Below are 25,901 nucleotides of genomic sequence, written 5' to 3' on the forward strand. Positions count from 1 at the left end.
GTGACTGGGTGAGAACAGGTGGGAAAGCGAGGGGACTTCGGGTTGGAGAATCTAGGAGACACATTTAAGTCTAGTTTGCCACAGGGCAGAAGACTTGACTTCTGGGTATACCAGGGTAATGGAGGTATGGTAATATGTGGTAGCCAGCCTCTAAGATGGCCCCTAATTGTCTCCACTTCCTGATATTCACCCCCTTGGGCAGTCCCCTCTCACCTTGTATCAGGGTTTGTGTGTGACCAATGGAATAAGCTAGAAGTGATGACATGTCACTCCCAAGTCTAAATCATAAGACAGTGTGACTTTTGCCTCACTCTCTCTTGGATTACTCACTCTCGGGGAAGCCAACAGCTGTCATGAGGACACTCAGGTAACCCTGTGGCGAGGAACTCTGGCCACCTGCCAACAGCCAAGTGAGTGAGCCGCCTTGGAGGCAGTTCCTCCAGCCCTAGGCAAGCCTTGCATTGACTGCAGCTCCAGCTGGCAGCTTGACTGCAACCTCATGAGATGCTCTGAATAAGAACCAGCAAAACCACTGCAGAGACTTTGAGGTGCAGGAAGACCTTGGGGTGCAGGAAGAAGAATGATGTGAGGGCCGGAGTCTGAGTTTCCCCCTTCTCCTCCATCTCACAGCCTTTCTCATCTTCTCTTCCTCCCACTCCACCCCTATCCTTGGTAATTCCAGATGGGAACACTGAGTCCATTTCAGGAGCCCTGCTGGGGATGCTTGCCTTCTGATGGTCTCAGGCTGCTGTCCATTCTCACAGTGGTCTTCACATGGTGGGACAGATTCTATGGAAAGATCCCAGCACTAATGGATGAATCTGGTTCCAGGTCTGCTCACTACCTACCTAATCGCCATTATCATTTCATGAGGGTCCATATGCCAGTTTGTGAATACAATTGTGGGGAAAATAACAAGACAAAAAGACAATGTAAATTAATCAAAAACCTCTCCATTTATTTGAATTTTTTTTGAGACAGAGTTTCCCTCTGTCACCAGGCTGGAGTGCAGTGGCACCATCTCAGTTCACTGCAACCTCTGCTTCCTGGGTTCAAGCAATTCTCCTGTCTCAGCCTCCTGAGTAGCTGGGACTACAGGTGCATGCCACCACACTCAGCTAATTTTTTTGTATTTTCAGTAGACATGGGGTTTCATCATTTTGGCCAGGATGGTCTTGATCTCTTGACCTCATGATCTGCCCGCCTTGGCCTCCCAAAGTGCTGGGATTACAGGCGTGAGCCACCATACCTGGCCTTGAATGGCTTTTAAGAAGCAGAAGCTCATGTAGTAAAATTAAGGTATAGGACATGCATGAGAAGTGACAGGGACCCACATTGACAAGCACTCAGCACCCTTTATCATGTGACCAGGTAAATGCTACAAAGAGCCAGACAGGGCGGGATTGGTGGAGTATGCTACTAGCAGGCCAAAGAGGGCAAAGCTGGTAGAAGTACGAGCATCTTATACCCAGACAAGGGAAGTCACAAAGATGGAGAAACACATGCTCTAACCATTTATGGAGGCACTTAGGTTTATCATAACAAGCAACCGGAGAGGTTGGGTGATGAGGAAGACTGAGGCACAAATGCTATCCAAGCAAAGGGCTTCTGACAGGTAGATACAAGCACATTATGTGTACAGGCTTCATATTTCTTCTTGTTCTATATTGGAGGTTACTGAGATGCTCTTAAGTAGGAACCAGAAGTTAAGTATATGTGCGCTATTACATTAATACAGAAGTTTGTACATTTGCAGTTTTGAATGCACAAAGGCTGAGCTAGGTCATCTCTGGGGTCTCTTAAAGATCCAGCATTGAGAATCTGTGTGTCATGTCCTCAGACTCTCAGTGATGCGTGTTTTAAAAACCCAAGTCTCTGGGCCTGGGCCAGTGGATGCAAACTGGATATTCGAGGGCAGGATCTAGACTATAGAATATCTCTTATTTGGCCTGGACAGTGTTTTCTAAATTCAAAATAGTTGCTAACATTTGAAAGTCCAGATTCCTGGCTTCTCTTCAAAAATGGGGTGGACATGCCACATGCGTGTGTCACATTCGTATGTGGCAGCAACTGTGGCAGACCACAGCATCCTCCATTCTCACTGCAGACCCAGCCGAATCCTCTCTACTCATTTATGTTTCCTGCCTGGCCTCTGAAGGCATTGGGGTTTGTGACCCCTGGCCCAGGCATCCAGTTTGGGGTGACCTCAGTGATTTCCTACTTGGTGGCAGCTAGCTACAAGACAAGCCTTGAGGCCTTTACCCTAATTCCGTGGCAGACGGCCATGAAGGCATATTCACCCACAGGCCAGGAGTGTGGGAGCCAGTGATCCCAGTCTTCACAGCTTTGGTTTGCCTTACAGAGGCTTTCACTTCACAAAAATGAGTAACTGAAAAGTTCCCAGTCACATTTCACTTTTATAAATGGAATTCCAAAGGCCTATAGGGGATGGCCCATCAGGGAGATACTTTGATCAAAGGTAAGTCACTTCTGGGCCACATTAGAACACTCAAGCAGAGGCAGGGATCCTTGCCTAGGTTGGACAGGGCCAGCAGGCGGAAGGAAGGCAACTTTCCTAGCCGTGGCCGTGAGATGACCAGGGCACCTGTATACAGTTGGTAGGTTGCACAGGTGTCTAAGAGGTACCATCCACGTCACAGTGCAAATGGCTCCCTCTAGATGTTTGCAGTGCGTAATCTGCACAACTGGACATGTTGGCCTTGGCACTGCTAGGGAGAGGGAAGAAACAAATGGAGATGAGGCAGGTGTAGTCAAAAGGGCTGTCCTTACGCAGATTCTACCACTTTCTTCCGAAGACTCAGGAGTAGGGGTAGGAGGCAAAGGGTTAAGAGCCAAGACCTTCTTGGCCAGAGGTTAGGGGCTGCTCTCGGTGGCTTTCAAGCTGCACATATGCAAATACCCATGTTATGATGAGAACAGGTACAACTATTCCAGGGCTGGCTGTCAGTACGTGGGTCCCAGGACACTCAGTTAACAGAGATAATCATCTGTACACACTCAGTGAGCACACACACAGAGTAATTGGCTGAGATACCTGACCCATTACACACATCCACATAAATACGCTTGTGCGCACGATTTTTATCCTGTTGCACAAACTTATATGTGTGCATCCATACACACAATCACAGTAATTATCGGCAAGAGCAATCGGCTCATCACTCAGGCTGTTTAGCAACGTTTCCAGAGCACCTGAAGTCCTTCGTGGCTGGCTAGAGCTAACCATGGGGAGAGTCCAGCTCAGCACTAAGTCAAAAGGAGAGAAACAAATCAGTGAGAATCACTTGACTACTGCCAGCCGCTGAGTGTCAGCCTGCAGTGCCACCTACTGGCAGAAAGGAGGTTTGTGTTTTGCTTCAAAACGATAAAACCCATGACCTGGGAGACTGCCAGCCACATGATGCTACTCGCCCACTCCGTGTCCTACCCAAGTCAGGGGAGACTCTGATATCCTCAGAGTTGTGTCATACCCTCAGAGAATGAACGTTCCGGGATGGCCTTGCATGCCTCGTGGATAGCAAAACCCAACGCAAATAGGGATGGCAAAAGAGGCTTCATCTTTCACACCAGCTCCAGCCCACGGGAAGTGGCTGCCTGGAATTCTGGGTGGAGAAAGATTCTGAGACCCGGTCTGGGCTTGGTGGAGAAGAATATCATGATGGAATAGCGACAGCAGTGATGGCTGTAGATGGGCATCTTCCAAACTCTTCGTTCTTGCAGTGGATCCTGGAAGCCTGGTAAATTTCCAAATGAGGGGTATTTGACTTTACTGCTCACATGCCCTCATGCCACTAGAAACTGCCATTCCATCTGTGACAGCAGTTTTCTCTCACTTGATCAGTAACTTCTGAACTGGCTAAAATCCTCATGGGACCCTCTTCACGACAGACTTGTTCTTGCTTTCACAGAAAGTACATGGATGACCTTGTTGGCTCAGAGCCGCTGAAGTCAACAGTGGGCACTTCAGTCTATCCAAAACTCATATCTAGCTAATGCCCGTTCACCTACCAGGCTCATCATTGCCTAAGAGGCCTCACGAGGAAATGGGTCGGGAATACGAAGCATGGTGACAGCCAGCTGGGCTCATTCCCAGCCACAGGGCCTGCTCCTGCCCTCTCACTTATCAGCTTGGGAGAGCACACTCAGGCCAAATCAGTGCATTAACAAAACTGCAAAGTACCATGAGCCCTGGGTCGCTTGAAAATAGTCAGAACTTGGAATCTTCAGATGGCCCGGAGCCCCGCTCTTCAGGAGTGGAGCCAACCTCCGTCCACAGATGCAGAGGTGGATGTGACTTGGCTCATCCCATTGAGGCATTTGCCAGGCTGTCTGCCTTATCCCACGTTTTTCTGTAAAGGGCTAGATAACAAATACTCATGGCTTTCAGTCTCTGTTGTAACAATTCATCTCTGTTGCTGCAGTGCAAGATCGGCCATAAACATATATAAACAAATGGGCATGGCTGTGTTCCAATCAGTTTCTTTACAAAAAAAGGTGATGAGTCAGATGTGGCCCATGGGCCTGGAGTTTGGCCAAACCCGCGTTAGCCCCAAACAGGGGTCTTCACACTGACTTTCTCAGAACTTGGGATTGTTTGGAAGTGCTTCCAGGGGTTTGCAAATATTTGGCTCTAATTTAAATTATTTTTAGCTGTTTAGGAAACTATAATAGAAGCACCCACTCAAGTGAATTCCAGCATTTCACCATACAGGAAATCAACATGTTAACTGTCAGGTGAGTGAACTCATGTAGTGAAGACCGCAGAATGGAGCTTCTCTGGCTATCTCCATGCGTATGTATGAGCCATATGACAAAGTGGTTGGAAACCTGGGACCTAGCATCAGATGGACACGAGTTGGAGTCCCAGCACTGCCCCTTACTAGCTCTATGGCTTTGGGCAAGTTACTTTACCTCCCTAAACCAGCATGACCAGGACACCACAAAACAGAGCAGATACTGGCCATCGTGCTGCTGCAGCCCCCTAGAGGCCGCATTGTGGGAGAATGAAGCGCTCACAGTGGAGGGGTCAGCTGAGGCCACGAAGAGACATTCAGGGGACTCAGTGCAGCATTACTTACCAACTGGTATTGAGGTATTTCAAGATGTTAATCATCAGTTTGGCTGTACTGGTGCACACCAATTGAGTATCATTATAATGCCAAATCCATCTTGGCTTTGAACTTCTTGCCAGTTTCTATTTTTTCTGGCATATTCTGATATATTCCCACTACTCTGATTGGGCTCTCATATAGGAGAGGAGGATGTTTTGCAACTGGCTGAGCAAGCTCAGTGCTTAGTAACAGGGCTTCTGTGTTTCTGCTAAGCGGCACTCCCATTGGCTCTGGGACTTTGCTGGCAGGCGTCTCCTGGGACCAGTGCTTTGCAGCTTGTTGGGGAAGTGGTTCTCTCAGCTAAAGGGGACCAGTGTTTCAGAAGCTGTGGCCCCTCCGCCTCAGTTCTGCACTCCCTGCTTGGGCCTGGGATTTTGGTGCTCACCTGGCTTTTTAATTTCCTGGTGACACAATACCCAATACTCCTCATTCCTGGGCATCTCCTCACCTTGAAGACAATCAGAAGGCCTGTGTAACTGCTGCCTAAGGCTGCCCCCCAGATTTCTGGCTTTTTATTCCAGCGACTGAAAGCGTTTTTTCTAGGCCTGAGAAGATGCTCATTTGTGATGTCAATAATAGAATTTAGCTCTTAGTGTCTCTCCACTGCCCAGGGCTGTCTGTGTCTGTTAATGATAGCTCCAGTGAAATCCATGGCTTTTTCTGCTGCTCATCTTTCTGCTTCCAGCATCATATTTTCCTGCTTCCTGAGAGACACGGAATAATCAGTGGTGTTCATCACCAGGCCCTGGGGGCAAGACCGCACAAGTCCCAGAATCCCTGCAGTTTATCTTAATTAGGTGACATCTGGTGCCACCCCAGTGTGCAGATCCACCCTGGTCAGGCAGCCTATTGCCATGCTGTGAGCCTGGGCTGTGCCTGGCCTTGTAGGCTTTGCAGTCACTAGTTCTGTGAGCCTTGGAGGCTCTTCCACGGGGGTGATCCCTGGGAGTGAGAAGGAAAGGGCCTTTCTGCGGTTCAGCCAAGAATGAAGGGGACTCAGGGGCTGGGCTCCCTCCTTCACTTCCTTTTTGTTGCCTTGAGGTTGTTCTTGGCTCTCACAGCACCTCTGTCTAGGCTTGGAGCTCAGGAAGTAGAGACGTAACCCAGGCCTTCTGCCCCAAGGTCTCCTCTGTTGTAGCCAGAAGGATCCTGGCTGTGCAGCAGAAATGGCCTCAAGCAAAGACATTATCGTGGGCCCTTCTAGGGGCAATAATGCCAGTGTCCCCTGATAAAGCAATCACTGTGGGTGTCTGTCCCAGTCACTCCACACAGCCATGCCCTTCCTCCCTGGGACCTGCCTCATGGAGACCTCTGACAATGACAGCAAAAGGTCAGCCCAGCCCTTCTCTTCTGGCCCAGATCATTGCCCACCTTGAGAACCACCTCTGCCTTCTCACTTTGTTCTCCTTCCTGGGATAGCTTTCTGCATCTCTCACCCTGCCCCACACTGCGGAGAACCTGTGCTCACTCAGACCCTGAGCTGAGTCCCCAGAAGGACAAAGATCAAGCCCCAGAGTGCTCTCCTCCCCATTTCCTGCCAGCATACCTCCAGGCTCCTCCCCCTCTCATGATACCTTTGGTTTTCTTTACAAAGTGCTTGCTCAAGACTAGGATTCCTCCCAGAAGCCTGGCAATCAGTTCACACATCATGCTCACTCCTTCGGTCTTCCTGGGCACCAGCCATTGGTGCTTCTACCCTCCCTCCAGAGAGAGCTAGGGATGCTCAGCAAAGGAGGAGGCTGACTCATCAAGTGGTGAGAGTTCTCCTTTGGAAGTGGTGAAGAAGGGGTCACAGGGGCTCCTGCAAATTTGAAGGATCCTCTGGTGTGTCTCATGGGGAGGTCACCTCATCCCAGAAGCCCTTGCACAGCATCCAGTAATGGAGAGCTCATTACCTCAAAGGCAGCTCTGACTGGCCTTCCGCTCACAATCCCACAGCTGGAGAATTGTGTTAGTGCCATGTCAGCTCCTTCCTCTCCAAGCGTCACTGTCTCAGTACCTTTTGCCTCACGCCGGACTTCCTGACACTTCCCACTTTACCCCAGGCAGCACCTCATCCTGGGACTCAGCCTGGGCAACCGCCTACTTCAGCCACTGCGCTCTTCCCCTAGAATTGGGGACACTGATGCTCTGCCCCGTATTCCACCAGCAGAGCTGCTCAACAGGATGCAACAGCTGGGGGAGTCAGGGTGGTGGAAGTGAGGGTCTTGGTAGTCAGGAGCAACTGAACTTTCCCTCAAAGCAAGAGCAAAGGAAACTGAGCAGGCGGCTACTAAAGCTCCTCCCGGGGAAGAGCCTGCAGTGCCCCCTGCTGGCTGGAGGAGACTTTGTATGCAGGTTAAATTCACGACCCTTGCTTCCTGGGCTGAGCCCTGATGATCATTCAGGCTAGAGAATCAAAGGAGCAGATAGGTCATCTTGTCTAGTGGTTTCAACATGTGTAAAATTATAGATAGGGTTGCTGGGGCAATTATGCATTTTGTCCATTTGACAAAGGCCTCTGAGCGGAAGGGCATATGGGGACTGAAATCCAGCCTCTATCCTGCTAAGCTGTGTATCTCAGCATGGGTCTGGGTCAGGCCAGGCCAGAGGAAGGGCTGTCTTTTTATTCTTCATTCACCTAGACAGTGTTCTTCTGTAATTTGCACAAAAGTGCCATACCATCTAAGAGGGTGATTCTTTTTTTTTTTTTTTTTTTTTTTTTGAGATGGGATTTCACTCTAGTTGCCTAGGCTGGAGTACAATGAGTGATCTTGGCTCATTGCAAGCTCCGTCTCCTGTGTTCAAGCAGTTCTGCCTCAGCCTCCTGAGTAGCTGGGACTGCAGGCATGCGCCACCATGCCTGGCTAATTTTGTATTTTTAGTAGAGACGGGGTTTCTCCACGTTGTTCAGGCTGGTCCTGAACTCCAGACCTCAGGTGATCCACCCGCCTTGGCCTCCCAAAGTACCGGGATTATGGGTGTAAGCCACCGCGCCTGGCCTAAGAGGGCGATCTTAAAGAACCAAACTTCTTTGGCCTAAAGGGAGCTTGAAAACCACCTATAAGATGAGGAAACTGGGGCCCGTGAAGGGGAGGGACTCACTCAAAGTCATGCAGTTAATGGCAGGACAGAGCTTAGAAGCCAGATCCACTCTCTCTTAAAGCAGTGTTCATTACACTACATTGAGCTAGTTTTCATCCCAAGCCCCTTTTAAGAAATCCTGGCTTCTCTGACCCTCCCTCTCTCAGACCCATTAACTTCTCCCTGAAATCCAGCTACTCTGCACAGTCTTACTGTCCTACTCAGGATCAGGGCACAGAATTTGTCCCAGAGGAGGGATGTTGAGAATGCCAGTCCTGTCTGCATAATTTCCTACAAGTACATCACCTGTAGGGATGAGGGCAGACAGTCAGAAGGGCAGAACAATGAGAAACTAGAGGGATCTACCAGAGGAGGTGTCGAAGTATGACGGGGAGCCTGCAGCAATGTGGGTCAGTAGAGCTGGGGGTTCAGCTACTGTGCAGATGGGGCCTGCTTTGCAGGTGCAGTCCGCCGGGGTGTCTGTGCCACGCCGTAAGGCACATGAGCAGCCACGGTGCCCATCTCCTGAGCCCCAGCCACATGGAACATCTGGTCATCAAAGAAGATGTGTGGGCGGATCTTCTCGAGGAGGGGGCCCTTGGGTGCTCCAGCGAGGAACAAGGCTTCATCTGTCTCCAGGCCCCAGCTGCGCAGGGTCTTGAGTGCCCGGGCCCCAGAACTGGCTGCACTGCGTGCTGTCACCAAGTAGGTACGAATTGGGCACTCCAGCCTCAGGCCTTTGGAGTAGAACTTCTTCTGCAACCTACCCAGTGCCTCCAGAAAGCCCTTTAAGGGGCCCTATGAGAAGGCAAGTGGAACATGGTGAGCTCTGCCGCCTCCCAAACATTTGCCCGCAGCTCTCCCTAAAGTGCTAGTGTCTTGTAGTGTAGAAAAGCTTGGGATCCTTAAATCTTTCAGTTCTGCTATGCCTGCTTAAGCTACTGTGTGCGCCAGTGGGGCTCTAGTCAGGGGATCTGTGTTGTTGTATATTGGGGCTGGGTCAGAATAACTATCAGGGCAACTGTTAATATGTATCGTCCATCCATATGCCCATCAAAGTATACAGATGTCTGTCCTGAAGCTCTGTAAGTGTGGCCTTCAGTGCCCATCAACAGGGAGGATATTAAAAATATTTAGTGGGGCCAGGCACGGTGGCTCATGTCTGTAATCGCAGCACTTTGGGAGGCTGAGGTGGATGGATCATGAGGTCAGGAGCTCCAGACCAGCCTAGTCAATATGGTGAAACCCCATCTCTACTAAAAATACAAAAATTAGCCAGGTGTGGTGGTGTGTGCCTGTAGTCCCAGCTACTCCAGAGGCTAAGGTAGAAGAATTGCTTGAACCTGGGAGGTGGAGGTTGCAGTGAGCTGAGATTGCGCTACTGCACTCCAGCCTGGGCAACAGAGCAAGACTCCGTCTCAAAAAGAAAAAAAATTTAGTAACTATGGCATGGGCACCCTCCAATCAGAATGGACTCCAGCTGTAAACGCTGGTGAAGATGGACCAATGTGTAACTGTTGAGCATCAACCGCGTCCATCTGGCACCCAGGTGGCTCAGGGTGTCACGCTCGTGCTCTCTAGGGTCAGGGAAGGAATTTAGTCTCTACAGTGCCCAGAACAATGAAGCTTCCCAACAATATGAGAATAATAATAAAAAAAAACAGATGATGATGAAGAGAATTGCTTATTTCCAAAGCAGCTAGAAATAAACAAAAGTGGGCTCCTGGTCTTGGAGACCTCTTACTTGGTAGCTGACCAGGAATAAGGAGTGGTCTCCTGGGCCTCTGCCTACCACTTACTAGGAAAACTCTCCTGCCCTGGATTCCCAAGGATTTCAGAGCCAACTCAGAAGAACAGAAGTGAACTGAATATTTAGGAGCCACAGCTAAAGCCTGCTGAGCTCTTGGAGAGAGGGGCCCTGAGATTACTGAGCACCCAGATTTTTGTTAAAAGCTCAAATAGGAGTTCCCAGTAGAGCTGGAGTATCCCAAAGCCTCAACTTCAGGGAATTCTTATCAAGCTCTAGGGCCCAGTCTGTTGTTAGAGACACTGTGCAGTTTGAGGGTGAGTGAGGGTCCCCGTGCCCCAGCCAAGGGATGGATGGCAGGAGGTGTCCCAGAGCAAATGGTCTGCCCCACACACCACAGTCAGCTGGATCTTTCTGCCCAGTGAGGCACCCCAGTCCAGCAATTCCTTTCCTCCTGTTTCCAGTGAGGGAAACAGAGGCTTCTTAAGAGGGTGGGCGCTCTCTCAGGGGGGTGGGGGATCTTGGGAGGAGGTGAGGGTTCCAGAGAGTGGATGGCAGCTTCAGAGAGACAGGACGAGGTCTTTAGAGCAGACAGGGACTTCAGAGAAGGAGTGGGGACTTGGAGAATGGGGACTTCAGGGAGGGAAAGGAGACCTCAGAAATGGGGATTTGAGCTGCAGAGTGGGCATGGGCTTAGAGAGAGGCTTAGAGGGAGAATGGAGGCTTCAAAGTGGGGATGGAATTCAGTGAGGGGATGGAAGCTCATCAAAGCAGGTGGAAACTTATTGATTGGGGGGCCAGTGGTCAAGGGGACTGCCTGGAATCTGGGCTGAGCCTGGGGTTCGTTTGGTTCTGGGCTGGGAGTATAGGCCAATGGCAGGTCTGGGAGCTGCCTTGTTCCACTCAGGGGTTCTGGGTCTATGTGAAGCACCTGAGCCAGAGGTTTGTTCTCGTGGGCCTTCTCATGCTCGAAGAATCGGTCCAGCCCGTGGGCCTTGACAATGCGCTCCGACTCATCCGAGAAGAGCACAGCGTCCCCATCGAAGGCCACGCGCAGTTGACTCTGGGACACAGCCACGTCCCTGCTGGGGCTGAAGATGGTGGCAGCTGCGATCCCTGGGCAGAGAGGCAAGCATTGTCTGCCTTCAGGCTGGGCAGTAGGGCCAGAGAGGGCTATCTTAGGCTGTCCTTGCCCCACCTGCCTCACAAAGGACTCAGGGTGAGGCTGATGAAAACTAATAATTAAAACATTTAAAAACCGGTAGTGCATGGATCCTGGCCAGGAAGAGGGCAGTAGCAGCGGTTCCAAAGCAGGTCTTGAAGGCCCTTGCCTTGCCAAGTTACCCTTTTGGTTATTGCTTTGTGAAGTCTGGGAGGAGTCCTGGGGGGCAGAGAGTCCTCAGGACTCAGGGCAGGAACAATTTACCAACAAGTATGAAGGAATTTCAATACTTTAACACCTAGTAAGATCATGCTGCTGTGGACCAGAAAAACAGTGCCACAGGCCACTGTATTCCTGCCAGGGGTGCCTCACAGCCCTGATGGAGACCTACAGTGGGTCTGGGAAGGAGCCTCAACTCTGGCTTGGCCTCTGTCACCCCCTCACCATTGGTTCTAGCAAGGCACTCACCTTCTCTGGACTACTGTAAAATTAACAGCCTCACAGCTCTGGGGCTGAGACCACAGGCTGCAATCGGGTGAGGTGAGTATGGGCACCCTCAGTCTACAGTCACAATGGCACCCAGGTATGCCCTACTGGTGGCTGTTCAGGGTTCCAAAAAACAACCTAGGTGGCTCTGAGAGACAGCACAGGTGATGGCTAGTTGTGTGCACAGACTCTCTGCAATCCCGGGCTCCTTCAGGGGTCCAGGGATGTCTCTCAGGGGTTCTGGCTCCAGGCTAGAGCTGCACTAGATGGTAGAGAGCCAGTGCTGGGAGGCTGGAGACCTGGGCAGCTGGCTGAGCCCATTCCCTAGTCCCCATCTCTGCAAAGACCACTTCAGCCCAACTCTTTGAGAACTGAGGATCACAGAGGCTGGGCTTAGGCATTTGGGAGGAGTGAGCAGTGCTACCGTCTCACAACTTCACTAGCCTGAGGATGCTGCAAGCAGGGCCAGTGCCAGGCATCAAGCCAGGCAACTGCTCAGCTCTGCCAGCACTGGAACCAAGATGACCCAGAACCACCCCTTCCCTCAGCAGGGCTTCCCCGTGGACCACTCTCCTGCTCCCTAGTCTGAGGTCAGGTTACAAACACACAGAGGCACCCTGACATGCCAGTGCCAAGGCCCCAAACAGAGGGTGTGACATCTGTCTAGGGAAATAGCTTCTGGTTCCTGGTTAAAGAATGCCTCTAGGAGCTCCCAAGTGGCTCAGGGGAGTGAGTTATCAGGGGAGCGAGGTCAGGCTTCCAGGCAGGAGACAACATGAAAGAGGAAGAGAAAAGTGAATATATTGCGGGTTGATTAAAAAAAACACAAAAACTTTTCACTAGTGTTCAGCCTAAGAAGCCCTCTCAGTCCTGCTCCTCCATACACCTGTTTTCTTCCACATGCAATAGTATATGCACCTCGTTGGGAGGACTGAAACTACAGATACCACCCAAAACTGCCCCTTGAAAAGACACACATAGAGGAGCATTCTCTTTGTCAGTACTTCCATCTGGGTCTCCTAAACTCCACTAAGCACTGGCTAGCCTAGCTGCTGGAGATGCTGGCCATTTCCCAGACCCCACCACTCAGGCTGAACTAGATACAAATCCTCCTCCCCATTGGCCCAGGGCAGGACAGAGGCTGCCTATGGTCCTACAGGAATCAGAACTCCTTCTGACTTGGAGGAATCATAGAAGAAAGTAGCTTTCTGGGCTGTAGAGAGGGTTTCCATGGAAACAGAAGGCTGGATGAAGCTGAGAAGCAAAAGCATCCATGACACAGTAAAGCCAGAGGTGGGAAGATGGAACAGATAGGGTCTTGTTTTCAGCATTTATAGGACAGATGATAAGAATTAAAGAAAGTATTGTGCAGTTTTGCCTTCTGGTTACCATGGCAAATCCCAGCACCTGCTAGGAACTTTAGGACCTGGCCTCCCACCTCGGGGACCCCTTTGCTTCACTCCGCATATTCTGCCTCCTCACTTAGACTTACCCTCATCAATGGCTTCTCGCACTTTTTCTGCATCGGCTGACAAGTAGAGATTGGTGTGATAGGCCTTGAGGTAGCAGATGGGGCTGTTCCCACCCGTCATGCAGAACCTCTCGATGAACAGGTCTGGGAGGGATATGGAGGACTCAGGTGAGGCCAGGGTCAACCCTGGGCTTCAGGGCAGTCTCTCTGTGCCCAGTGGATGCCATCTTAGTTCTGGGTGTGGTACGGCAGCACAGTGTGTCTTTGTGTGATTTTAGGCCGGTGTTCCCCTCTGAGCCCCTAGATCCTTCATCCATGAGATGCGGACGATTGGCCGGGCGCAGTGGCTCATGCCTATAATCCCAGCACTTTGGGAGGCCGAGGTGGGTGGATCATGAGGTCAAGAGATTGAGACCATCCTGGTCAATGAGGTGAAACCCCGTCTCTACTAAAAATACAAAAATTATCTGGGCATGGTGGTATGCGCCTGTAATCCCAGCTACTTCGGAGGCTGAGGCAGGAGAATTGCTTGAACCCAGAAGGCAGAGGTTGCAGTGGGCTGAGATTGTGCCATTGCACTCCAGTCTGGGTAACAACAGCGAAACTCCGTCTCAAAAAAAAAAAAAAAAAAAAAAGAAATCTGGACGATCACATCTCTAGAGCAATCGTCCAGCTCACAGGGACATCCTCTTGTCCAGGAATCACAGTGCTACTTGCCTGTGCGACCCCCACCTCCGGACCATAGCTGATTGGATAAGAGCAGAGACACCTGATCCAAGCTGGGCCAATCTGATTACCTAGGCTGACAGTCCACTGATCCCCATGACTGCAAAGACTGTAAAGTATTTGTTGATTGATAAACCGCTGCTGCTCTGAGCCCATTAAGTTACCTGTCACTCTCCCACCCTGTTAACCAGGACCCCTGGTGGTAATGCCTGGTATGGCAGGGGTCCTTCAGGGCCCTGCTTCAGCACTATAGGGGAGACTGTCCTGATTATGCAGTGCATATGTCACACAGGTGGTTATTTTTAATATCAACCCTGTTCCCAGCAATTTGAAATTAGGATTTTAAAATGCCGACTAGACTTTCTTGGTTGTTAAAACCTATAGATATAGGTTTATTATTTTTCTGTCTCTCTTTCTCTCTCTCCCCGAAGTGTGGATTTCTCCACTTTTCTTTTCTGTTTTTTTGTTTGTTTGTTTGTTGTTGTTTTGCTTTGTTTTGTTTTGTTTGAGATGGAGTCTCTCTCTGTCATCAGGCCAGAGTGCAGTGGGGAGATCTCAGCTCACTGCAACTTCTGCCTCCCAGGTTCAAATGATTCTTGTGCCTCAGCCTCCTGAGTAGCTGGGATTGCAGGCATGTACCACCATGCCCAGCTAATTTTTGTATTTTTAGTAGAGACAGAGTTTTACCATGTTGACCAGGCTGGTCTCGAACTCCTCACCTCAAGTGTTCCACCTACCTCGTCTTCCCAAAGTGCTGGGATTACAGGAGGGAGCCACTGTACCTGGCCTGCTTTTCTTGAATATGGTTTTTATTCAAGGAAAGCAGATAAATCCAATTTCGGTGTTGGGGGTGGGGAAGCAAACCTGCTAGAGAAGCACAAATAAAGGTTCATGTTGCCTGAAGAGAGAAGAGCCCGGGAGAAATTTCTAGTACTTGGATTCAGGCCTTTGTAGGCCTAATTTTATGTCCTGCCCTTTGAAAGACACCCTGTAACCTAATAAGAAATTATTCTCCTCGGCTGAGGCTAGCTCTGGATGGATTATAATTATTATTATTTGAGACAGATTCTTGCTCTGTGGCCAGGCTGTAGTGCAGTGGCACGATCTCCACTCACTGCAACCTCTGCCTGCCTCAGCCTCCTGAGTAGCTGGGATTACAGGCACACACCACCATGCCCAGCTAATTTTTGTATTTTTAGTAGAGATGGGGTTTCACCATGTTGGCCAAGATGGTCTTGATGTCTTGACCTTGTGATCCTCCCGCCTCGGCCTCTCAAAGTACTGGGATTACAGGTGTGAGCCATCCCGCCCGGCCGGAGGGTCTATTATTTTTAACCTTGGGTTCAGACTAAGACACAAAGCCCTTTCACTCTGACAGCTGCACCTGATTCTCCTAGCAACTTTGTGAGGCCTGTTAGCCCCATCACAGTTAGAGAAACTGAGGCAGGGAGGCAGTAAGTGCCCCACCTAATCACACTGGGTGTAGGGTATGCTGGACCTGTACCAGCTTGCAAGAGCCCACAGTTAAACATTCAGAAATTTTGTGAGCCATTTGTGTTGTTCAGCCACTGATAGCTTGAAACCAGTCCTGGTGGAAATATTTACACCCCGAAAACTAGCAACACTACGAATCGGGATTTTGCTTGTTTGTTTAAAGAGCCAATTGACACTTGGGGTTCCGGCCAGTAAAACTCCATCCTGCAGAGGTGTGGCCCCATCCCTGGGCGGTATGGTAGGGGTATCCCAGGGGAAACCCCCATCCTCATGCTCATGCTCACCATAGTGGTTGATACTGTTGATGAGGCGGACACCCACTTGAGCGTGGTTGTTGGTCACGAGGACGATGTCGAAGACGTCCTCACTCTCGGGGTACAGCTCCCGCAGCCGCCTGTTCACGGCCTCCAGAGCCTGGAAGGGAGAGGGCACCCTCCAGCTTAGACCCCCAAGGATTGATACCTGAAGCTGGTGGCCAAGGATCCAGTGGGGGGAGGGAAGGAGCCAGGCTTGGGATGAGATCAGTGCACCTTCTCTTATTGCAAGTTGTTTACTGCTCAGAGGCACCTCACTGAAGGAGAGCCTGGGCTGAAATCCAGCCCGCATTCCACTCACCAAGCTGGTTACCAGGCATGGTACTGCATTGGTCCAGAGAGTGGGGTGGCCTCTTCTTCCACAAAGGCTCCATCACCTAGCCAAGCTGTGCACCTATTGTGGTTACAACTGCCCAGAGCCCATTTTCCTGACTCAAATACCCACGGGAGTGCCTTTCTTTAATCCCCACAAAGGCACTGTAGGATCTAGTGGTGGAACTGCCCCCTCACCTTCACAAAAGGGAAGGCAGGCCCGGGGCTGAAGGGCTCGTTCTCATGTTCCAGCTGGTAGCGCACATACTCCTCTACGCCCTGCTCCGTGTAGATCCGCTGCTCCTCGTCCATGCGAAATAAGGCTCTGGAGGACACAGCGATGGTGACTGCATTCTGAGGCTTGGGCTGCAGGGGTATGGGAGAAGAGGTCGTGACTCAGCTCTCCCTTGAGGCAGGTGCACATGTGTGAGTCTTCCTGGGTAGTGGGGACATGGAGAAGACCCAGATGCAGTCTGTAACCCTAAAGAAGCCCAGCCTTGGGCAGAGGTGGACTTAGGTCAGGACCCCATCTATGCCGAACCCAGATGGGGGTTGAGAGAGGTGCTGGCTTCCTTGCTGGAAGCAAGGAGTCTGATGGAGGGGAGGCCATGCCCTTGGGAGTTTGCAATCTAGTTGGGCATCTGGACACAACAAAAAAATGAAGCCAATGTATGTGATCAAAGTATGACTGATGCTGGAGATGATCTCAGATGGTTTCCAGTATAAAATAAGAGCTACATGCCCTTAGGAAGAAATGACGCTCATAAATATGACAATTATATATAAAAAATGTGTCTCCAGCCCAGATCTGTCTCCTGAGCTCCAGACTCATGTATCCATCTAACTGTCCCAGTTGACTAACAGCCATCAAAGTTAACATTCCCAAGGCTGAACTCCCATCACCTTCTCCCTGTAACTCATAGCTATGCTTGGAACCACTATCCACTCATTACCCATGCAGAAGCCGGGAAGTCAGCCTCGACTCCCTTCCCCATCAATCAATCACTGAAATGAGGCAACTCAACTAGAATCCATCCACTTCTTTCGTTCAGGCTGTCATCATCTGTCACTCTCTCTAATCTGCCATTCATGCTGCTGTCGGGATTTTTCTAAAGTTCAGATCTGACCACAACCCATCTCTTTAGTGGTGCACACTATTCTCAGAATATGGCCGGCAGCCTCTAGTGTGGAACAGAAAGCCCTACACAACAGGCCCCTACTTCTCTTTCCATTCCACTCTCCCCAGCCCCCAGCTTTGCCCCATCCCAACTTTCACACACCAGGGAGTACTTTTCCCTCTTTCTCTGAGCCTTTGCGTATGATGTTCCCTTGCCCAGTGTCCTCTTTTCCTAACTCTCATTCCAGCTAACCTTCAGGTCTCAAACTAGATGCATCTCTAGGAAGGCTTCCCTCAGTCTTACTTAGTCTTAGTTTGATACCTCTTCTAAGGATTTCCTTTTTAGTAAAATTTAACATTAAATTGATTGGGCATGGTGGCTCACGCCTGTAATCCCAGCACTTTGGGAGGCCAAGGCAGGCAGATTACCTGAGGTCAGGGGTTCAAGACCAGCCTGGTCAACATGGTGAAACCCCATCTCTACTAATAAAAAAAAAATTAGCTGGGTGCGGTGGCACACACCTGTAGTCCCAGCTACTAGGGAGGCTGAGGCAGAAGAATTGCTTGAGCCTGGGAGGTGGAGGTTGCAGTGACCTGAGATTGTGCCAGTGCACTCCAGCTTGGGTGACAGAGTGAGACTCAATCTAAAAAAAAATTAACATTAAATTATAATTGCTTATTTAATCACTTAAGTTATTAAGTTCAAGGTGTGCAGGAACCGTGAGTCTTGTTTAGATAGTATCTCTAGTGTATAGTACTCTGCCTAACACAGAGGTGCTCAGTAAACTTTTAATGCCTCTGAAACTTTAATATATTTAAACAAGAAACAGTATGTGCAATGACAAATTTAACATGAAATAGAAACTCCACTGCAGTGCCCTAATCTGTTCAGATATCTTGATATATAGAAGGTGCTCAGAGAATATTTCTTTTGGTTGAAGCAAATTTGTAAAATATTCACTGGTTCTTGTGCCAGGTGCCTGAGCTCTGCCCAGTGGTCCTGGCAAGCACCTGGTTCCTGTCCTCAAAACTCACAGGCTGGTAGGGAAGAAAGATAGGTAAACAGGGAACTCAGATGCAAAAGGGAAGGAAATGAGTTGCTGTGGTTTGAATATGTCCCCAAAGTTCATGTGTTGGAAATTTAAGACATAAGGCAGCAGTGTTGAGAGGTGGGACCTTTAAGAAGAGGTGATTAGGTCACAAGGGCTCTGCTCTCATGAATGGATTAATGCCATGATCATGGGAATGGGTCAGTTACTGAGGGAATGGGCTCCTGATGAAAGGATAAGTTTGACCTTCATTCTCTCTCTGTCTCTCTCACATGTGCTTCCTCACCATGTGATGCTCTCTGCCACGGGAAGATTTTTGCCAGAACCTGGCGCCATGCTCTTTGACTTCCCAGCTGCAGAACCGTGAGGCAAAAAACCCTACTCTTTATAAATTAACCAGTCTGTGATATTCTCTTATAACCACAGAAAATGGACATGAGCTAGAGAACAGAGGTGAAAGCAAAGTATTGATGACAGGGGTTCAGAGGAAGTTGTCACGGAGAGGAGACCTTGTGAGCAAAGCCTTAAAGGGAGTTCAGGGGGGCTGGGCATGCTGGCTCACACCTGTAATCCCAGCATTTTGGGAGGCCGAGGTGGGCGGATCACAAGGTCAGGAGTTTGAGACCAGCCTGACCAACATGGTGAAACCCCGTCTCAAAAAAATAAAAATAAAAAAATTTAAAAAAAGGAGGAGCACGGTGAAGGAAGGCATGAAGAAGTTTGCATACACACAAGGCATTCACAAAGGTAGGCAGAGGCCAGGCATGTGGGGGTGGGTGTATATGAGCCCAGAAGAATAAGCAGATGTGAGCTTACAGAGGGCCTTCTCTAGGGGTCCCAGAGGGCCCCAGAACTTCTTCCCTACTGCTATGGTCTAAATATATGCATCACCCCCAAACTCATATGCTGAAACCAAACCCCCAAGGTGATAGTATTAAGAGGCAGAGGCGTTGGGAGGTGATTAGTTTATGAGGGTGAAGCCTTCATGATAAAAGAGCCCCCAGAGAGCTCCCTTGCCCCTTTCTTTATGTGAGGACACAGCTACAAGTGGCCATCTATGGACAAGAAAGCTGATCCACATCAGACATCAAATCTGCCAGCACCTTGATCTTGAACTTCAAGCCTCCAGAAACTTATATGGGAAATAAATATCTGTTGTTGATAAGTCACTCAGTCAATGGTACTTTCTTATAGTATCCCAAATGGACTCTAACACTCACTTCCAGTAGAATGGGGGAGTGGAGCATGGCACCCCAGACAGCAGCTGGCCCCTTTATAGTCCCTGGGGAGGATCAGTATATGAGTGCCCAAGGGACTTACAGACACTCAGAGAATCCCACCATCTCTGTGTCCTGAGGAGTCCTGGGGTCATGATTCTCACTTTACAAATTAAAAATGAGGGACTCAAATTGAGGTCAAGGCTCATAAATGTACCTCATATTCTGGCCTCTCCTGATCGTCTGTGGGTCATGTACTCGATCCCACCGCTTCTTTCTGGGGTGAGTTCTGGGTTCCAATCAGTTGACAACATTGAGTAGTTACATTTGAGAGATACTGTGTGATGGACATGGCAGGAAACATTACAGGTACGATCCTTGTCCCCATGGAGCTCATGATCCACCCCCAAGACAGAGACTGACACCATCTTTTAGAAGAGCGCGGTCCAACGGAACTTTCTATGATAATGGAAATATTCCATAATCTGTGCTGTCCATGTGGCTCTGGAACAATTTGAAATGTGACTAATGAGACTGAGGAACTGAATTTTAGGTTTTATTTAATTTAAATGAACTTAAACAGCTATATATGGCTAGTGGGTAATGCAGCTTTAGAACCTTAAAATGGGAGTGGAAGGCAAACGAGTTCCCTAAGGTCCTGTGTTAGACCTCAGTTTGCATTTGACTTTTAACGCCAACCAAGATGCTGTATGTGGCCAGCAAGTTTGGTATAAGGCAGTGGCAGGACAGGTGCTTCTTCTTGGAGGTTCAACCCAAATACCTTTCTCAGTTGCTGACCACCACTGTGTGTCTGTGCGTCCTAAGGGTGCGGTTGGTGGTGGAGTGGGGAGACGCATTCTCATAAACCCTGGAAGCCTGGAGGCCTTCAGAATAGGAGCTAAGCTTTCCCCACCCCTGGGCTTACTGCCCCAGGAAAAGGCCATCATCTTTTCAAGGACAGAGAGCCAGCTTCCCTCCCAGCCCCTCCAGACAGGTTCCCAAGCTTGCCACTCCAGGCCTGGCAGCGAGCCAAGGGCTCCTCACTTTCTGTCCCACAGTCCCTGCCAGACTATCAAGTCCTGGCCCCCCTCTGGCTGAGCTACCCATACAGACCCTACCCCATCCCACCCGTGCTGTTGCAAGAAAAATATCTTGGTGGCCTTGGTCCCACCAGTCCTCTGCTTCTCGCTTTTCCAGATAGGGAAACAGGCCCAGAGAAGGGCACAGTATTACTCTAGTCAAGGCAGAGCAAGATGAGATCTCAAGTCTCTGGCGTCTAGCCTGGCCTCTCTCCACACTGCAGTTCCCTTGCTATTCCCCTCCTCAACAGCTCCCAGAACACTCCATCCCTTGCTACTTCCCTGGAAACATCTCCCCCAGCCTTCACTTTCCAGATTTGGGAGAAATGATCAGGGCATGCCCTCAAATTGAGGTTTCTAAGGACAGGTCTCTGTTTCCTGTCAGAATGGAGGTCCCAAGGACAGGACTCTGTGTCCCCACTTAGACTGCTGTGACACAAACGAGGTGGAATTTAGGGGCCCAGAGGCCGTGACTGTGTAAGAAATATGGATCCCAGCTGGGATTGATGAATGACCTGTCTAGGCTCCAGGTGGAGCTGAAGGAGCAGGTGAAAGGAGCTGGCCAGTACTGGGGAGAAGCCGTGGATGTAGAGACCCTCCCGGGCCTGGCGGCAGAGGTGGCCATGTGTTGGCAGAGGCATCGAGGAACAGTTCCTCCAGAGAGCAGAAAGAAGCCCTGATCTCAGACTGTGAATTGGGTCAGAGTGACTCCGAGGCTCAGTCTGGGAGCTCTGGGCTCCAGGAAACCAGGGTCCTGGCAACTCTCTCTGCCTTCTAGGGTCAGGCTGAGGGCTCCAGCTGGGGGATGGGGATGAAAGAATAACAGGGCAGCCCACCCCGACCTGGCCTGCCTGAGGAGCTCCCATTTAGGCCAACGTAATTCTGCCTATTGGGCTCAAGATAGAAACATAGGCAAAAAGCTGTTATTCCTAGTAGGACTTAGAGAGGGAAGGGCTGCTGAAGGAGAGAGGGACAAGAGAGTTCTGGGTTGAAGAAGTGTTCTGACCCCATGAGGTGAGGGCTTCCAACAGGCTGTCCGGCATTCAATATTTTACTCAGGCCCCTGGGAATGAGAATAAGCCCAGCCCAGGCCACAAGGGAGCCCATGAGGCCTAAAGTCACCAAAATAGCCTGTAGGAAGAGGGGCTTCTGCAGGAGGGAATAGGAGCTGGGAAGCCTCTGGACTTCTTACCTCCCAGAGAATCGTGAGAGTCAGGGGCTGACCCAGGGGTCATGACTGACCACTGAGCTTGAGCTCCCTGGTTCCTTGGTGCTTGGGGAGGAAGTGGATTTTGAGCACTGATGCATTCACTACCCCAGTCCCCAATCTCCTTCCCTTCCTCTCCATAACTCAGGCCACAACATTGACACTCATCCAGCTTCCTTTTCAGACAGGCACCAGCCTTCTCACTGGTGGGCTTGCTGCCAGACTCACCCTTTCCAATCCATCCCAGAGTGATCTTTCTAAAATAAAAATGGGACCCAGTTAATCCTCTGATGAAAAATCCTGGAATAGCTCCATAATGGTATTCATATGTTTTAAAAATGTGGGTTGACCTTTTATTTAAATGAATTCAAATGAACTTTGAATTCAATATGTAAGTCAGATATTACCATATATAATTACCATATATCTCATACTATATGCTACCAGATATACCATATATAATTGGCATATATTTATTTTACAGATTCAAATGCATTTTGTTTATTTATTTATTATAAAGTCAAACAATGAAAACAACACAGTTGTTTGCATGACAACACATGTGAAACTAGAGGTTAGGATGCCTGTGTGGACTTAAGCTTCAGTGTCCAGCTAAGTTGTTGCTGTGTTTGTATTTGCAAAGTATTGAGAAAGTCCTGATTCAGACCAATAAGTAGTTGCAAATGCTAGGTTTTTTGTTTTGTTTTGTTTTAAACCACAGGCCTCACAATCTCAAGATGCTCTTCTATGAAACAGATCACAGGGAAAGCCTTATTCTGAGGTTTGCTTTAAAAAAATCTGCAGCACAAGCTAGTGGCCTTGAAGCTGCTAAAATATCCACCTAATACATTAGAGTGAAGTGGGCTTTATTGCACATATTAAATTGTACAAAACTTAGTTTGAAGAAAAAAGAAAATACACTGGATTTACATGTGTAGACTCCATGAAACAGGGGACTTGGGGAAGCTAGTTTGGAAATCCCTGACCCCATTGAGTAAGGTCCAGACTCCTTAACAAGATCCCCAAGGCCCTCTGTGGGCTCTGTCACATCCCTCCTGCTCTTCTCCCAGCAATCCAGCATCCTCCACTCAGTACTTATTCAGGAACAGAGTCCTGAGCTTCAGAGACGTCTGCATGACTTTCGCCTGTCCTGTTTTCTTCTCTCTGGGAAACTCCACATACTCAGGCTTTAAGATCAGCATACATACCACTTCTACGAAGCTTTCCCCAGTGTGATGGCACTACTCCACTTCCCCGACAACTCCCCCAGACTCTCATCTCCAGAGCCCCCATCAGTGTGTGATGAGCTCCTGAGGTAGGGACTGAGTTTAATTAATTCCCCAATCCCCACTGTTGAGTGGAGCCGGGAGGTGCTAAGTGAAAGATTGCTGATAGAGTGGACCTCTTGGGGAAGGGTCCTTGGAGGGAAGCAGCAGGTTGCTTTAAGATCAAGCTGGAGCTCTTCAGAGGACGGCTCTGGGCCAACCTCTATCCTCAGTCCCCTCCTCAAGCTCTGAGATCTGGGAAGCTGGGGAGAGCAAGGCCCAGGGGCAGACCAGGGCATCATCAACTTGTTTGGTGGGGGACAGGAGAGGGCTCCTCTGTGTGAGGTCCCAGACGGCTGACAACACCACGGGGTCCTGGGGATGTTAACGCCCATTGCGAGGGGAGCAGAACCGGAGCTGGAGGGCAGAGTCCAGCGCTGGAAGCCTGCAGCCAAGGGCACCGATCTCCCCCAGATCCCCCCAGCGCAGAGTGCGGATCCCAGTGCCTGGTGAGAGCAGCTCCCTTTCCTTAGGACGCCGGGAGCGCAGTGCCCCTAGCCCAGGGCCCAGGGCCCAGAGCCAGACCTTAAACGCAGAGCGTAAGGTCCGGAGCCCGATGCCCAGATGGCGGAGACTGGAGCGCACAGCCAGGAACAGGGTTCCTGAGTCTAGTTACCCGCGCCCGGGGCGCTTCTGCAGGTGCTGCCGACCGGCTTCGCCAACAAGTGCAATCCGCGCTCCCCGGTTGCCCGAGTTGGGAGGGGCTGGGGCTGCGGGCCTCGAGCTGGGCCCTGATGACAGCATGGGGGAGGGGGATCCTGGCGTGGAACCCAAGTCCCGGGAAAAAATACACCAGAGCAGAGCTCCCAAAATAAACCCGAGTCCGCGCCAGCTGCCGGGCGCTTTCTGGGGCTGAGGAGCTGCGTCCCCTCCCAGAGGGGCGCCACGGGTCCCTTCCCAAGAGACTTATGACCCCTCTCTCAGAGTAACCCTACCCCATCCCCCGCAAACCCCTGCCTTGCTTTTACCGATTTGGGTTTCTTCTTGGGTGCGAGGCTGTCGTAGAAAGTCTTGGCGTCCTCCCAGAGCGGGGCCGCAGCGGTCTCCGCTCCTGGCCCGGGCTCGCGGGGCTCCTGGGGTTCCCCAGGTTCCATGCTCGGGCTCTGACCCGACCCGGCCAGAGCTCGCGGTGGCGTAGACGCGAAGCTGGCTGGGCTGGGCTGCAGGAGGGAGGCGAGTCCCGGCGAGGGAAGGGGGCGGGCAGCGACGGGGAGGCTGTGCGTCTGAGCTGGGCTCCCCGCCCGCCTGCGGCGGGGGGGGGGGGTCACACTCACCCTCTCGGTCGCCGGTGTGTCGCTGCCGCCGCTGCTGCTACTGTACGGTGTGAGGTATAGCTGGGCTCTCCTTCCCCGACCGACCCATGCCGGAAGCCGGTTGGGTAGTGAGTGGGGCACCTTTCTGGCTCTCTGGGTTTGTGGGCTGCAGCGGATTTGGGATTGCGAAAATGATGTTCTTCGCAGGCTCTGAAGGGCGCGGAGACAGGAGAGGCCTGACAATTTTCTCCCCGCCAAAGGAGAAAATGAAAAGCTAGCCGCTCATCTTTCCTTAGGAGCCTGGACCCAGGATCCTGACAACGTCCCCTTCCCTCCGAAGCCAGTCCATCCCGCAGACGGGCAGGTGAGGCACGGATAGCTCCGGCCACCAGCAGAAGCCTGCTCCCAGCGGGAGCGCAGTGGAGGACCCAGCCGGACAGCTCCTCCGTACCACCTAGAAGGGGGTCCTTGAAGTCCATGTCCAGACCAGGCTGCCCTTGGCCTGGGTGAGGATCACAGGCCAGAGACTCAAAAGGGACTCTGAACCCGAATTCTTGCTGGCCCCCTTGGTGGTCAGCAGGGGGCGCACATTCCTAGGCCCCCACCTGCCCAGCTTGGAGTGATTAGTTATAGGCCACGAAGGGGCTGGATAGAGGGAGGGCAGAAGAGAGGCCTTGGAACTATCATCCTGGAATTCCAGGGCATCTGTCCCTCTTGATGAAGAGCCCTCCTGTACTGGTCCAAGGGTGCAGACACGAATGTCACCCATTCCTAGGCACAGCCAGGAAGCAGACAAGTAGCCTCTCTGAGAGGTGTGCATGGGAGATAAGTAGCCTCTCTCAGAGGTGGGTAGGAGAAGCAGGAGAAACACTAGCTTAGCTAGGAAGGCCTCTGACTGGGTGAGGAGGCTACAGAATGGAGTGATTCTCCCCAGCCTCCACCAGGTCCTGGGAGGAACCAACCCAACCTGGAGTGGGAGGAAGGGGGAAATCATAATAAAGTGTTAGGATTAGGGGCAAGAATGTTTAGACTTACTTCCAGGCTTAGTAGATTGTTTCCAGAGATGGCCCCCAAACCTCTTCCATCCTGCCTGTCTTTTGGCAATGTGACTTTGACACTCCTCCTGTCCAGAGATGGAGTCTACTCTGGGCTGGCCTTGTGACTTTGCTTTAACTAACTGAAACGGAGTAGAAGTGGTGCTGTGTGGTTTCCAAGCTTAAGTCCTAAGAGGGCTTGCAGATCCCATTTTTGCCCTGTTGGGAGCTGGCTACTATGTAAAGAAGTCTGGAGTATCCTGCTGGAAAGGCCACATGGTGAGACAGAGAGGACCTGGAGGGTAAGAAGCCAGTGGCAGCCCAGGTGACTATAGGTACAATTGGCAGACACGTGCATGAGGCCATCCTGGCTGTTCCAGCCCTAGCCCAGCTCCCAGTGGAGTTCAGCTATGTGGATGACACCAGCCAACAGAACATGAAGCAGTAAAACCTTCCAGCTGAGCCCAGACAACTCACAGAATCACCAAAAATAATAAATTGTTACTTCAGGCACTAAGTTTTGGGGCAGCTTGTTACACTGTAATAAATAATTGAAACAGTAGGAATGGGGTTAATTATTCTCAGGTGCCTTATGGAGGGGAAGGATGAGATCACTTAGAAAGAGTGTATAGAGTGGTTACTTGGATGGCGGTGAGCACTTGACACAAAGGTGAACCACCCCCATGCTGTCCAGCAGCCTTTAATCTCTGTGA

At 50.6% G+C, this 25,901-nt stretch overlaps 1 protein-coding gene and 1 long non-coding RNA gene across 3 annotated transcripts; one reads left to right on the forward strand and one right to left on the reverse strand.

Moving 5' to 3' along the window:
• Positions 1-933: 933 nt before the first annotated feature.
• Positions 934-24,684, reverse strand: NT5C1A (5'-nucleotidase, cytosolic IA). Of its 2 annotated transcripts, none has more exons than XM_035250956.3 (6): positions 24,176-24,684; positions 16,106-16,273; positions 15,566-15,695; positions 13,083-13,205; positions 10,874-11,058; positions 934-8,993 (listed from the first exon to the last, which is right to left on the reverse strand). In XM_035250956.3, exons 2-6 carry the CDS (start codon positions 16,217-16,219, stop codon positions 8,628-8,630), a joined length of 918 nt encoding a protein of 305 aa, XP_035106847.1. In that variant the 5' UTR covers positions 16,220-16,273; positions 24,176-24,684; the 3' UTR covers positions 934-8,627. The 2 variants fall into 2 exon arrangements, with proteins under 2 accessions (XP_035106847.1, XP_002750688.1); XM_002750642.6 differs by lacking the exon at positions 24,176-24,684 and adding an exon at positions 23,870-24,083.
• On the forward strand, positions 24,168-25,750 carry LOC144576977 (uncharacterized). The gene is made up of 2 exons (XR_013519958.1): positions 24,168-24,229; positions 24,451-25,750. It is a non-coding gene; the product is annotated as an uncharacterized LOC144576977 (long non-coding RNA).
• The last annotated feature ends 151 nt before the right edge of the window (positions 25,751-25,901 follow it).

This window comes from Callithrix jacchus, chromosome 7, assembly GCF_049354715.1.
Source record: "Callithrix jacchus isolate 240 chromosome 7, calJac240_pri, whole genome shotgun sequence".
In the NCBI taxonomy this organism is placed as follows: domain Eukaryota; kingdom Metazoa; phylum Chordata; class Mammalia; order Primates; family Cebidae; genus Callithrix; species Callithrix jacchus.

What these genes read in the sequence shown, in the direction of transcription:
- NT5C1A (XM_002750642.6), bottom strand. Translation starts at nt 23,995, where the DNA reads ATGGAACCTGGGGAACCCCAGGAGCCCCGCGAGCCCGGGCCAGGAGCG. An exon ending in CCAAGAAGAAACCCAAATCG is followed by an intron (nt 16,274 to 23,869) that starts GTAAAAGCAAGG and finishes ATACCCCTGCAG; the next exon opens with CCCAAGCCTCAGAATGCAGT. An exon ending in CTGCCTTCCCTTTTGTGAAG is followed by an intron (nt 15,696 to 16,105) that starts GTGAGGGGGCAG and finishes TCTCCCTTCCAG; the next exon opens with GCTCTGGAGGCCGTGAACAG.